The following is a 14,554-nucleotide window of genomic DNA, read 5'->3' as shown; positions in this document are numbered from 1 at the left end:
TATACAATTTGTAAAATTTGGCAAAAGTATGCAGTGAAGACCAAGTCGCTGCCTTACAAATCTGTTCAACAGAAGCCTCATTCTTGAAAGCCCATGTGGAAGCCACAGCTCTGGTAGAATGAGCAGTAACTCCTTCAGGAGGCTGCTGGCCAGCAGTCTCATAGGCCAAACGGATGATACTTTTCAGCCAAAAGGAAAGAGAGGTAGCAGTCGCTTTCTGACCGCTCCTCTTACCAGAATAGATAACAAACAAGGAAGATGTTTGTCTGAAATCCTTAGTTGCTTGTAAATAGAACTTTAAAGCACGAACTACATCAAGATTGTGTAAAAGACGTTCCTTCTTTGAAGATGGATTAGGACACAAAGAAGGAACAACTATTTCCTGGTTAATATTCTTGTTAGAAACAACTTTAGGAAGAAAACCAGGCTTGGTACGCAAAACTACCTTATCTGCGTGAAACACCAGGTAAGGTGAATCACACTGTAAAGCAGATAATTCTGAAACTCTTCGAGCAGAAGAGATAGCTACCAAAAACATAATTTATGCTTACCTGATAAATTTATTTCTCTTGTGGTGTATCCAGTCCACGGATCATCCATTACTTGTGGGATATTCTCATTCCCAACAGGAAGTTGCAAGAGGACACCCACAGCAGAGCTGTCTATATAACTCCTCCCCTAACTGCCATATCCAGTCATTCGACCGAAAACAAACAGAGAAAGGAGAAACCATAGGGTGCAGTGGTGACTGTAGTTTAAAATTAAAAAATACCTGCCTTAAAATGACAGGGCGGGCCGTGGACTGGATACACCACAAGAGAAATAAATTTATCAAGTAAGCATAAATTATGTTTTCTCTTGTAAGGTGTATCCAGTCCACAGATCATCCATTACTTGTGGGATACCAATACCAAAGCTAAAGTACACGGATGAAGGGAGGGACAAGGCAGGAACTTAAACGGAAGGTACCACTGCCTGTAAAATCGTTCTCCCAAAAATAGCCTCCGAAGAAGCAAAAGTATCAAATTTGTAGAATTTTGATAAAGTATGAAACGAAGACCAAGTCGCCGTCTTGCAGATCTGTTCAACAGAAGCCTCATTTTTAAAGGCCCATGTGGAAGCCACAGCTCTAGTAGAATGAGGTTGCCGAAGCCTTGTGACCTCTCCTCTGTCCAGAGTAGACAACAAACAAAGCAGATGTTTGACGAAAATCTTTAGTAGCTTGTAAGTAAAACTTTAAAGCACGAACCACGTCCAGATTGTGTAATAGACATTCCTTCTTTGAAGAAGGATTAGGACACAAAGACGGAACAACAATCTCTTGATTGATATTCTTATTAGATACCACCTTAGGTAAAAACCCTGGTTTGGTACGCAGAACTACCTTATCTGCATGGAAGATCAGATAAGGAGAATCACATTGTAAGGCAGATAACTCGGAAACTCTACGAGCCGAGGAAATAGCTACCAAATAATTTTCCAAGCTAAAAGTTTGATATCTATGGAATGAAGAGGTTCAAACGTAACCCCTGAAGAACTTTAAGAACCAAATTTAAACTCCATGGTGGAGCAACAGGTTTAAACACAGGCTCGATTCTAACTAAAGCCTGACAAAATGCCTGAACGTCTGGGACATCCGCCAGATGCTTGTGCAAAAGAATAGATAGCGCAGAAATCTGTCCCTTTAAGGAACTAGCTGACAATCCTTTCTCCAATCCTTCTTGGAGAAAAGATAATATCCTGGGAATCCTGACTTTACTCCATGAGTAGCCCTTGGATTCACACCAATAAAGATATTTCCGCCATATCTTATGATAGATTTTCCTGGTGACAGGCTTTCGTGCCTGAATTAAGGTATCAATGACTGACTCGGAGAAACCACGCTTTGATAAAATCAAGCGTTCAATCTCCAGGCAGTCAGCCTCAGAGAAATTAGATTTGGATGGTTGAAAGGACCTTGAAGTAGAAGGTCTTGTCTCAGCGGCAGAGTCCATGGTGGAAAGGATGACATGTCCACCAGATCTGCATACCAAGTCCTGCGTGGCCACACAGGCGCTATCAAAATCACTGATGCTCTCTCCTGCTTGATTTTGGCAATCAGACGAGGGAGCAGAGGAAACGGTGGAAACACATAAGCCAGGTTGAAGGACCAGGGCGCTGCTAGAGCATCTATCAGCGTTGCCTTGGGGTCCCTGGACCTGGATCCGTAACAAGGAAGCTTGGCGTTCTGGCGAGACGCCATGAGATCCAGTTCTGGTTTGCCCCAACGATGAACCAATTGAGCAAACACCTTCGGATGGAGTTCCCACTCCCCCGGATGAAAAGTCTGGGATATGGATAGCTGATAGGTGGCAAGAGTGAATCTCTGCCCAGCGAATTATCTTTGAGACTTCTAACATCGCTAGGGAACTCCTTGTTCCCCCTTGATGGTTGATGTAAGCCACAGTCGTGATGTTTTCCGACTGAAATCTGATGAACCTCATTGTCGCTAAATGAGGCCAAGCCTGAAGAGCATTGAATATCGCTCTTAGTTCCAGAATGTTTATTGGAAGGCGTGACTCCTCCTGAGTCCACGATCCCTGAGCCTTCAGGGAGTTCCAGACTGCACCCCAACCTAGAAGGCTGGCATCTGTCGTCACAATTGTCCAATCTGGCCTGCGAAAAGTCATACCTTTGGACAGATGGACCCGAGATAGCCACCAGGGAAGAGGATCCCTGGTCTCTTGATCCAGATTTAGTAGAGGGGACAAATCTGTGTAATCCCCGTTCCACTGACTGAGCATGCATAGTTGCAGCGGTCTGAGATGTAGGCGTGCAAACGGCACTATGTCCATTGCCGCTACCATTAAGCCGATTACTTCCATGCACTGAGCCACCGAAAGGCGGGGAATGGAATAAAGAACACGGCAGGAATTTAGAAGTTTTGATAACCTGGACTCCGTCAGGTAAATTTTCATTTCTACAGAATTTATCAGAGTCCCTAGGAAGGAAACTCTTGTGAGGGGGAATAGAGAACTCTTTTCCTCGTTCACCTTCCACCCATGCAACCTCAGAAATGCCAACACTATGTCCGTATGAGACTTGGCAATTTGGAAGTTTGACGCCTGAATCAGGATGTCGTCTAAGTAAGGGGCCACTGCTATGCCCCGCGGCCTTAGGACCGCCAGAAGCGACCCCAGAACCTTCGTAAAAATTCTTGGGGCTGTAGCTAACCCAAAGGAAAGAGCTACAAACTGGTAATGCCTGTCTAGGAAGGCAAACCTGAGAAACCGATGATGATCTTTGTGTATCGGAATGTGCAGATAAGCATCCTTTAAATCCACTGTAGTCATGTATTGACCCTCCTCGATCATAGGTAGGATGGTACGAATAGTCTCCATCTTGAATGATGGAACTTTGAGGAATTTGTTTAAGATCTTTAGATCCAAAATTGGTCTGAAGGTTCCCTCTTTTTTGGGAACCACAAACAGATGTGAGTAAAATCCCTGTCCATGTTCCTCCTTTGGAACTGGATGGATCACTCCCATAACTAGGAGATCTTGTACACAGTGTAAGAATGCCTCTCTCTTTATCTGGTTTGCAGATAATTGTGAAAGGTGAAATCTCCCTTTTGGGGGGGAAGCCTTGAAGTCCAGAAGATATCCCTGGGATATAATTTCCAACGCCCAGGGATCCTGGACATCTCTTGCCCACGCCTGGGCGAAGAGCGAAAGTCTGCCCCCTACTAGATCCGTTACAGGATAGGGGGCCGTTCCTTCATGCTGTCTTAGAGGCAGCCGCAGGCTTTTTGGCCTGCTTACCCTTGTTCCAGGTCTGGTTAGGTCTCCAGACTGACTTGGACTGAGCAAATGTTCCCTCTTGTTTTGCATTAGAGGAAGTTGATGCCGCATTTGCCTTGAAGTTTCGAAAGGCACGAAAATTAGACTGTTTGGCCCTTGATTTGGACCTATCCTGAGGAAGGGCATGACCTTTTCCTCCAGTGATATCAACAATAATCTCCTTCAAACCAGGCCCAAATAGGGTCTGCCCCTTGAAGGGAATGTTAAGCAGCTTAGACTTTGAAGTAACGTCAGCTGACCATGATTTAAGCCATAGCGCTCTGCGCGCCTGGATAGCAAAAACAGAATTCTTAGCTGTTAGTTTAGTCAAATGAACAATGGCATCAGAAACAAAAGAATTGGCTAGCTTAAGTGCTCTAAGCTTGTCAAGTATGTCATCCAATAGAGTCTCTACCTGTAGAGCCTCTTCCAGAGACTCAAACCAGAACGCCGCAGCAGCAGTGACAGGAGCAATGCATGCAAGGGGCTGTAGGATAAAACCTTGTTGAATAAACATTTTCTTAAGGTAACCCTCTAACTTTTTATCCATTGGATCTAAGAAAGCACAACTGTCCTCGACAGGGATAGTAGTACGCTTTGCTAGAGTAGAAACTGCTCCCTCCACCTTAGGAACTGTCTGCCATAAGTCCCGTGTGGTGGCGTCTATTGGAAACAAAATTCTAAAAATAGAAGGGGGAGAGAACGGCACACCTGGTCTATCCCATTCCTTAGTAATAATTTCTGTAAATCTTTTAGGTATTGGAAAAACATCAGTACACACCGGCACTGCATAGTATTTATCCAGTCTACACAATTTCTCTGGCACTGCAATTGTATCACAGTCATTCAGAGCAGCTAAAACCTCCCTGAGTAACACGCGGAGGTGTTCAAGCTTAAATTTAAATGTAGAAATATCAGAATCAGGTTGCATCATCTTCCCTGAGTCAGAAATAACACCCACAGAAAGAAACAAAAGTAGATAGACCCAGCAAACAAGGATGCGGCCGGTTGGCCAGGTGCACGTAGGATTAGCTAGCGACCACTAGCTTGATATATGTAGTACAAAGAGGCAGTTCCACAGCACCTTAAATAAAATGTCCTTTATTCAACAATCATGGACAGCATTGTCAGTGACAGTCACCTTAGAGATAAAAGACTGGAAGAAATGGGTGAGAAATTCCTAGAAAGAGGGTACCCTGAGAAGTTGGTGGTAAATGAAACCTTTAAAATTAAACAAGAACCAAGGAGGAAGGATATTAAAACTGAGAAAAAGGATACAAATAGACTAGTTTTTGTTTCACAATACAATGATCAAAGTACAAAGATATCTAACATCATAAGAAAACATTGGCATATAATTCAAACTTGTAATAAACACTGATATATTTAAGGAATATCCTATCATGGCACATCGAAGGGTCAAGAATTTGAGTGACATCTTGGTACACTCAGACATGGGTACTTAACATAGTAGTAAAACTAGATACATCACTGAAAAGAACACAGGGTGTTTCCCATGTCTGAATTGTGCCAGTTGCCATTCAATAATTAAAGGTAAAGAGTTTGTACATCCGCGTAGCGGGCATAAATTTAAGTTAAAATCACATTACACTTGTAATTCTACTTTTGTAATATACTTGATAAAATGTCCTTGCTCTAAGATTTATATAGGGGAAACGACCCGCAGGATGAGAGAAAGACTAAATCAACATAAGTCTAATATTAGAACTGGTGACCTTCAAGCCCCTGTAGCTAGCCATTTTTTGGCAAAAGGACATCAAATTAATCAGATAAGGTGGCAGATAATAGACCATGTAGATATGCCTAGAGGAGGAGGTGATGGGGAACGTATCCTTAAGCAAAAGGAAGCATATTGGATCCATAAGTTGGAATCCATGTATCCAAATGGTTTGAATAGAGAATTGGACCTATCTTTGTATTTTGTATCTAAAGGTTGATATATTTTGAAATAATATCTATTTAATATTAGTCTATAATACAATGAACTAATACAGTTTTTCCTTTTGTACATTAATTAAAGGAAGCGGCCTCATAGTTTTTATACAGATTTATTCATTTTTGTATTAATTAATTTTTGTAATATTAACTCTTATAGTTTTTATGTATTTTTGTATATATTATGTATTGATTTTATTGTTTGAGAAATTATGTACAAATATTGTGTTTACATAGACACAAAAACGCTATTACACCTATTATCCACATGTATACTATTTAGATTAGATGAACTACTTAAATAGAAATTCTCATTGTCCTCTAGAGCAGTGATTTTTAACCTTTTTTTTGCCGTGGCACACTTTTTTACACCACCATCCCAAAATTTTAAAAAAAATCACACATTGTAGCCTAATACAGCATATATATATATATATATACACACCACCATCCCAAAATTAAAAAAAAAAAATCACACATTGTAGCCTAATACAGCATATATATACACATACACACAAACACACACATACTGTATGTATTGTGCTGTTATGCCATGCCTCCTTCAAACTACCCCTGCACTGGGAGTAAAAAACAAGCAAAGTTTAAAAAATATGTCACACTGTTGTCAGTCTGCCGTGGCACACCTGAGGATCTCTCACGGCACACTAGTGTGCCATGGCACACTGGTTGAAAAACACTGCTCTAGAGGGTGTTGTAAAATATACACATTGCTAGGTGAGAAGAGGTTTCACAGGTAACCAGTGATTGGTTGGATATGCCTTTAAATAGAGGCACAGGTGTATAGTGAGGTATGCATGATTAAGGGATAACGTTCCCGAAACGTCGCATGTTATGCTGTCCATGATTGTTGAATAAAGGACATTTTATTTAAGGTGCTGTGAACTGCCTCTTTGTACCCACAGAAAGAAGCTCTCCTTCAGCTTCTGCATATTTTGAGGCATTATCAGACATAGCTCTTAAAGCGTCAGTATGCTCTGTATTTCGTCTAACTCCAGAGCTATCTCGCCTTCCTCTAAATTCAGGTAGTCTGGCTAATACCGCTGACAGTGTATTATCCATGACTGCCGCCATGTCTTGTAAAGTAAACGCTATGGGCGCCCTAGATGTACTTGGCGCCATTTGAGCGTGAGTCCCTTGAGCGGGAGTCAAAGGATCTGACACGTGGGGAGAGTTAGTCGGCATAACTTCCCCCTCGTCAGATTCCTCTGGTGACAGAATATGATCTTTATTGCTTAAAGTGAAATCAGTACATTTGGTACACATTCTAAGAGGGGGCTCCACAATGACTTTTAAACATAATGAACAAGGAGTTTCCTCTATGTCAGACATGTTTATACAGACTAGCTATGAGACTAGCAAGCTTGGAAAACACTTTAAATCAAGTTAACAAGCAAATATAATAAACGGTACTGTGCCTTTAAGAGAAACAAATTTTGTCAGAATTTGAAAACAGTGAAAAAAGGCAGTAAATAAAACGAAATTTTTACAGTGTGCATAATAGGCTAACAGAGCATTGCACCCACTTGCAAATGGATGATTAACCCCTTAGTTCAAAAACCGGATCAAAAAAACGATCTAGACGTTTTTTTAACAGTCACACCAAACTGCCACAGCCTTGCTGTGGGCCTACCTTCTCAACAAAACGATTTTGGAAAGCCCAAGAGCCCTTTAGAGATGTCCCATAGCATTCAGAAGACCCTTGGAGGAAGCTGGATGTCTCAGTCTGTAAAAGTTACTGCGCAAAAAAGCGCTAAATTAGGCCCCTCCCACTCATTGTAACACAGTGGAAAGCCTCAGGAAACTGTTTCTAGGCAAATTTAAGCCAGCCATGTGGAAAAAAACTAGGCCCCAATAAAGTTTTATCATATAAATATATATATAAAAATATTTAAACATGCCAGCAAACGTTTTATATTACAAACATAAACTAGTATTACCTCAGAAAATAAGCATGATACCAGTCGCTATTAAATCACTGTATTCAGGCTTACCTTACATAAATTTGGCATCAGCAGCATTTTCTAGCATTCACATCTTCTAGAAAAATCTTAACTGCACATACCTCATAGAAGGATAACCTGCACGCCATTCCCCCGCTGAAGTTATCTCTCTCTTCAGTCACGTGTGAGAACAACAATGGATCTTAGTTACAACCTGCTAAGATCATAGAAATCACAGGCAGATTCTTCTATTTTCTGCCTGGAATAAAATAGTACAACAAAACAGAGAGTAGTGACAGCATGGATATTTATTCGTGAGACAGCAGGACAAACAGCAACGTTTCAGAAGTCTCGAAACATTGCTGTTTGTCCTGCTGTCTCACGAATAAATATCCATGCTGTCACTACTCTCTGTTTTTTTTATATCATTACCTTGACCTTGGAAGCAGGTCATTGTGACTTTGCAGGATAGCACCTGTGTGCTGGACTTTGTTCTACTTCTCCATAAAATAGTACAACTCCAGTACCATTTAAAAATAATAAACTTTTGATTGAAGTAAAATAAAACACTTCTCTCTTACTACCTCCATGTTTGTTGAGAGTTGCAAGAGAATGACTGGATATGGCAGTTAGGGGAGGAGCTATATAGACAGCTCTGCTGTGGGTGTCCTCTTGCAACTTCCTGTTGGGAATGAGAATATCCCACAAGTAATGGATGATCCGTGGACTGGATACACCTTACAAGAGAAAACAAAACTTTACAAGATAACTTAATGTCTATGGAATGTAAAGGTTCAAACGGAACCCCTTGAAGAACTGAAAGAACTAGAATCAAACTCCTTGACTCCTGACTAAAGCCTGAGCAAACGCTTGAAAGTCTGGTACCTCTGCCAGACGCTTGTGTAACAGGATAGACAAAGCAGATATTTGTCCTTTAAAGGAACTAGCTGACAATCCTTTCTCCTATCCTTCTTGGAGAAAGGACAATATCCTAGGAATCCTAATCTTACTCCATGAGTAACCCTTGGATTCACACCAACAAAGATATTTCCGCCATATCTTATGGTAGATTTTCCTGGTGACAGGCTTTCTAGCCTGAATCAGAGTATCTATAACTGACTCAGAGAACCTACGCTTAGAACCTACGCTTAGCAGTCAGACGTAGAGAAACTAGATTTGGATGCTTGAACGGACCCTGTATTAGAAGATCCTGCCTCATTGGCAGTGTCCATGGTGGGACATATGACATGTCCACTAGGTCTGCATACCAAGTCCTGCGTGGCCATGCAGGCGCTATCAGAATCACTGAAGCCGTCTCCTGCTTGATTCTGGCGACCAGACGCGGGAGGAGAGGAAACGGTGGAAAAACATAAGCCAGATTGAAGGACCAAGGCGCTGCAAGCGCATCTATCAATACCGCCTTGGGGTCCTGGGACCTGGACCCGTAGAGAGGAAGTTTGGCGTTCTGACGGGACGCCATCAGATCCAATTCTGGAGTGCCCCATAGCGGAGTCCGCAGAGCAAATACCTCCGGGTGGAGTTCCCACTCCCCCGAGTGAAAAGTCTGACATAGAAAATCCGCCTCCCAGTTGTCTACTCCTGGGATGTGAATTGCTGAGAGATGGCAGGAGTGATCCTCCGCCCACCTGATTATTTTGGTTACTTCCGTCATCGCTAGGGAACTCTTTGTTCCCCCCTGATGATTGACGTAAGCTACAGTCGTGATGTTGTCCGACTGAAATCTGATGAATTTGGCCGCAGCTAGTTGAGGCCATGCCTGAAGAGCGTTGAATATCGCCCTCAGTTCCAGAATGTTTATCGGGAGAAGCGTTTCTTCCCGAGACCATAAACCCTGGGCTTTCAGGGAGTCCCAGACCGGCGTCGGTCGTTACAATGACCCACTCTGGCCTGCGGAAACATATTCCCTGAGACAGGTGGTCCTGAGACAACCACCAGAGAAGAGAATCTCTGGCCTCCTGGTTCAACTGAATTTGAGGAGACGAATCTGCATAATCCCCATTTTACTGTTTGAGCATGCATAGTTGCAGTGGTCTGAGGTGTATCCGAGCAAAAGGGACTATGTCCATTGCCGCTACCATTAATCCGATTGTCTCCATGCACTGAGCCACAGATGGCCGGGGAATGGAATGAAGAACTCGGCAAGTAGTTAACAGTTTTAATTTTCTGACACCACATTCACTTTACCCTCCCGAGAGAGACCCTAGTGCTTAGAGCCGGCAAAGAGAATGACTGGGGGGTGGAGCTAGAGGGGGAGCTATAAGGACAGCTCTGCTGTGTGCTCTCTTTGCCACTTCCTGTAGGGAATGAGAATATCCCACAAGTAAAGGATGAATCCGTGGACTGGATACACCTTGCAAGAGAAATGTTATTCCTTTTTCAGGCTATCCCTATTTCTTTGTCTCCCAGATACATCCACAAGTTAAAAGCTTGCATTAACGCTTACATTTGGGGTTCAGTAAAACCAAGGATACAGAGTAAAACCTTATACAAGTCACTTGACGAGGGTGGGCTAAGCTCTCCAAACATTAGATCATATTATGAAGCCATTATATTACAACGAATCATAGATTGGCATACTAGCACTAGCTCCAAGGCATGGGTAAAAATGGACTCTAAAATATTGAAATTTTCACAGGTGGGTGCCTTATGTTGGGTAGACAAAGCTATCAGACCGCATATCACACAGCAAATAGAACAGAGAGAATATAGTCCCTCAAAACTTCTTTGCAATTTATCCCAATAGCTAAATATATGTTTGTAAATAGCTCCTTTGTCACCTATATTTCTTAATAGCGAATTTTTGGGTGTCGCTTTCTCAAAAAAATACTCTCACCAATTGTGTGGGGATTCAATTCCCATTGTGAAACTCAGAGAATGGTAAACTCAAATCACAACAGACACTGTCTCAGACAATAGGGGAATTTTTCAATTCTTGGTTAAAAAATGCCCAAGTTCATCATCTAATACAGACCTCTACTTATAGGGCCGATTTCCTTAGGCCACCAACACGATTTGAAAAACTATGCCTAGAAGGGAAGCCAATTAAGGGCACATTGTCACTAGCTAGAAGATGCATGTTAGAATCACACGCAATCACAATGCCCACATATAAATAAATGGAATGTTGAACTCAACAATCCTATTACAGTAAAGGATTGGCAAAGTATCTTTAAACAAACCTATAAATCCTCATATTCTGCCCAGATGTTAGAACTAAATTTTAAAATACTAACAAAAAGCAACATAAGGCAGCAAAAAGGAATATCAATGTAAATATTTGCTTAGTTCCTCTCTCTTCAATTTCCTCAACCTTCCTGATCTCCAGTGCGGTAAAGGGTAACAGCACTCTCCATGCCATTGGAAAGAACGTTACATTTTTAGAACAGATTAAAGTTTTTTGTATTATTCTATTTATCAGCATAAAACTGCTGCACTGGACATACAGACCACATTCCAGCTCACCTTTCGCGTTTGCATCTTTTCTGTCCGCCTTCTGAAAGCAACATAAGGGTCACTAGTGCTTGAGCCATCACGCTTCTCCTGTTTTACTGCTGGTATAAGAGAGGAGCCACGGCAATTTTTCCTTTTCTTAATCCAATAATCATAAACCTCTGTAATCAACTCATCATCTTCTTTAAGCAAGAGTTTGGCCTCCTGGAGATTAACTGCCTAAAGAGAAAATGAAGGGAATTTTAGTAAATGTTACAATGTGCCATTCTAAATATACACATTATTGGGGGGTGGGGGAAGATATATATATATATATATATATATATATATATATAGATATATATAAATATATATAAAACACTTATACCTGTTGTCCACTTCCTTTCTCTAATCGGTCAATCATCTCCTCAAATTGCAGAGGGGAGATGTCCATTTTCTTTTTCAGTTTGTTCATAAAGGCATCATCTTCAGAGTCCATGTCATAATCCGGTTGCTCAGCATCCAAACTAAAAGCTAAACAAATATATTATAAATGTTAGAAACTCCAACAAACATATACAGTAGATATAAAAAGGCTACACACACCTGTTAAAATTTCTGTGATGTAAAAAAATGAGACAAAGATAAATCATTTCAGAACTTTTTACACCTTTAATGTGACCTATAAAATGTACAACTCAATTGAAAAACAAACTGAAATATTTTATGTGGAGGGAAGAAAAAAAAAATGTAGTTGCATAAGTGGGGATGTAGCTGTGTTCAGAATTAAGCAATCACATTCAAAATCATGTTAAATAGGAGTCAGCATACACCTGCCTCTGATTAACCCCAAATAAAGTTCAGCTACTCTAGTTGGTCTTTCCTAAAATTTTCTTAGTCGCATCCCACAGCAAAAGCCATGTTCCACAGAGAGCTTCCAAAGCATCAGAGGGATCTCATTGTTAAAAGGTATCAGTCAGGAGAAGGGTACAAAAGAATTTCCAAGGCATTAGATATATCATATAACACAGTGAAGACAGTCATCATCAAGTGTAGAAAATATGGCACAACAGTGACATTACCAAGAACTGGACGTCCCTCCAAAATTGATGAAAAGACGAGAAGAAAACTGGTCTGGGAGGCTACCAAGAGGCCTACAGCAACATTAAAGGAGCTGCAGGAATATCTGGCAAGTACTGGCTGTGTGGTACATGTGACAACAATCTCACGTATTCTTCATATGTCTGGGCTATGGGGTATAGTGGCAAGATGAAAGCCTTTTCTTACGCACTGAGATGTGCATTGCTATAACATATGTTCACATTTTTAAAGTGAACATTTTATAAGTGAGGCATTAGCAATAGAATTATACAAGAACTGCACTCACGACTCAGCACAGTGCTGCTTATTAAGACAACATGCTGCCTATTGACATCTGCTGAAGAATTGCACACTACATCAAGCTAACCCTATTCTCTCTCCTCTGCTTTCAGGTAAGTGAATAGAGACCCTGTCAATCTGCAAACTATTCACTACTCTCTGGTGTTTTTTACTCTACTGTAACTCTCTTCTGGTACGTGAATACAGACCCTGTCAATCTGCAAACTATTCACTGCTCTCTGGTGTTTTTTACTCTCCTGTAACTCTCTTCTTCTGGTACGTGAATAGAGACCCTGTCAATCTGCAAACTATTCACTGCTCTCTGGTGTTTTTTATTCTCCTGTAACTCTCTTCTGGTACGTGAATAGAGACCCTGTCAATCTGCAAACTATTCACTGCTCTCTGGTGTTTTTTATTCTCCTGTAACTCTCTTCTGGTACGTGAATACAGACCCTGTCAATCTGCAAACTATTCACTGCTCTCTGGTGTTTTTTACTCTCCTGTAACTCTCTTCTGGTACGTGAATAGAGACCCTGTCAATCTGCAAACTATTCACTGCTCTCTGGTGTTTTTTACTCTCCTGTAACTCTCTTCTGGTACGTGAATAGAGACCCTGTCAATCTGCAAACTATTCACTGCTCTCTGGTGTTTTTTACTCTCCTGTAACTCTTCTGGTACGTGAATATTTACATAGAGCAAATTATTTTAGTTTGTTAATTTAGTCCTACATCTGTTGTACTGTTATCCAATGTCTTATTTCTAATGTTCAGTAAATTGCCATGTGATGTTCAATCCTTATCAATACTTGCTATTATTCTAAAATGTATAGCTGTCTTGTTCCATAGTTTTAACCTCCCCCAAATTTTATTGTCTGTTTACTTAACATCTCACCCTGACCAGACCAAAATCTAACTTTCCAATTGGCCTTTCCAAGTGTCTTTAATTAGTAATCAACTAAATTTAGTGGACTCGGCTGACTGCCCTCTCTGCATATATTTCACACTAGTTTGGGATGTGCATTGCACTGGGATGTGCATTGCTATAACAACATATGTTCACATTTTTAAAGTGAACATTTTATAAGTGAGGCATTGGCAATATAATTATACAAGAATTAAAGGGACACTGAACCCAATTTTTTTCTTTTGTGATTCAGAAAGAGCATGACATTTTAAGCAACTTTCTAATTTACTCCTATTATCAAATGTTCTTTATTCTCTTGATACCTTTATTTGAAATGCAACAGAATGTAAGTTTAGATGCCGGCCCATTTTTGGTGAACAACCTAGGTTGTCCTTGCTGATTGGTAAATAAATTCATCCACCAATCAAAAACTGCTGTCCAGAGTTCTGAACCAAGAAAAAAGTCGAGGCCTTTTTTATATAAAGATAGCAAAAGAACGAATAAATATTGATATTAGGAGTAAATTAGAAAGTTGCTTAAAATTGCATGCTCTATCTGAATCACAAAATATTTTTTTTGGGTTCAGTGTCCCTTTAAGTGAACATTTTATAAGTGAGACATTAGCAATAGAATTATACAAGAATTAAGTGACCATTTTATAAGTGAGGCATTAGCAATAGAATTATACAAGAATTAAGTGACCATTTTATAAGTGAGGCATTAGCAATAGAATTATACAAGAATTAAGTGAACATTTTATAAGTGAGGCATTAGCAATATAATTATACAAGAATTCAACAAGGATTGGGCAAGGGGCAAGATAAAGGCAGGTACTTTTGTAATATTATGTTTGATATACCTTACTGTTTTCCTATGCAATTGCTACTGTAATACTGTGCCTTATGTGTTTAACTGGTTCCCTCTTTTGTAAAAATGCCTAATATCTTCTTATTCCTTTTTGCTGCCTTTTGTCTCTATAACAAACTACATTATTAAATTACTCCTTCTCCCTCTCCACCTGCACTTTTCATTAGCCCAGTGTTTTTCAACCAGTGTGCCGTGAGAGATCCTCAGGTGTGCCACGGC

The 14,554-nt window shown here is 40.6% G+C and overlaps 1 protein-coding gene across 2 annotated transcripts in view; it reads right to left on the bottom strand.

The window, feature by feature from the left end:
• The window catches only part of EPC1 (enhancer of polycomb homolog 1), a 623,061-nt gene that overhangs the window by 355,138 nt on the left and 253,369 nt on the right, over positions 1 to 14,554 (bottom strand). For both annotated transcript variants that reach the window (XM_053713859.1, XM_053713858.1), the window contains exons 3-4: positions 11,574 to 11,719; positions 11,219 to 11,425 (exon numbers count right to left, since the gene is read on the bottom strand). In XM_053713859.1, the coding sequence (XP_053569834.1) occupies positions 11,219 to 11,425; positions 11,574 to 11,719 (353 nt within the window). The remainder of the gene's footprint in view (positions 1 to 11,218; positions 11,426 to 11,573; positions 11,720 to 14,554) is intronic.

The sequence above is a fragment of the Bombina bombina genome, chromosome 5, assembly GCF_027579735.1.
Source record: "Bombina bombina isolate aBomBom1 chromosome 5, aBomBom1.pri, whole genome shotgun sequence".
NCBI classification, from domain to species: domain Eukaryota; kingdom Metazoa; phylum Chordata; class Amphibia; order Anura; family Bombinatoridae; genus Bombina; species Bombina bombina.
This window is presented reverse-complemented; position numbering and strand designations above follow the sequence as displayed.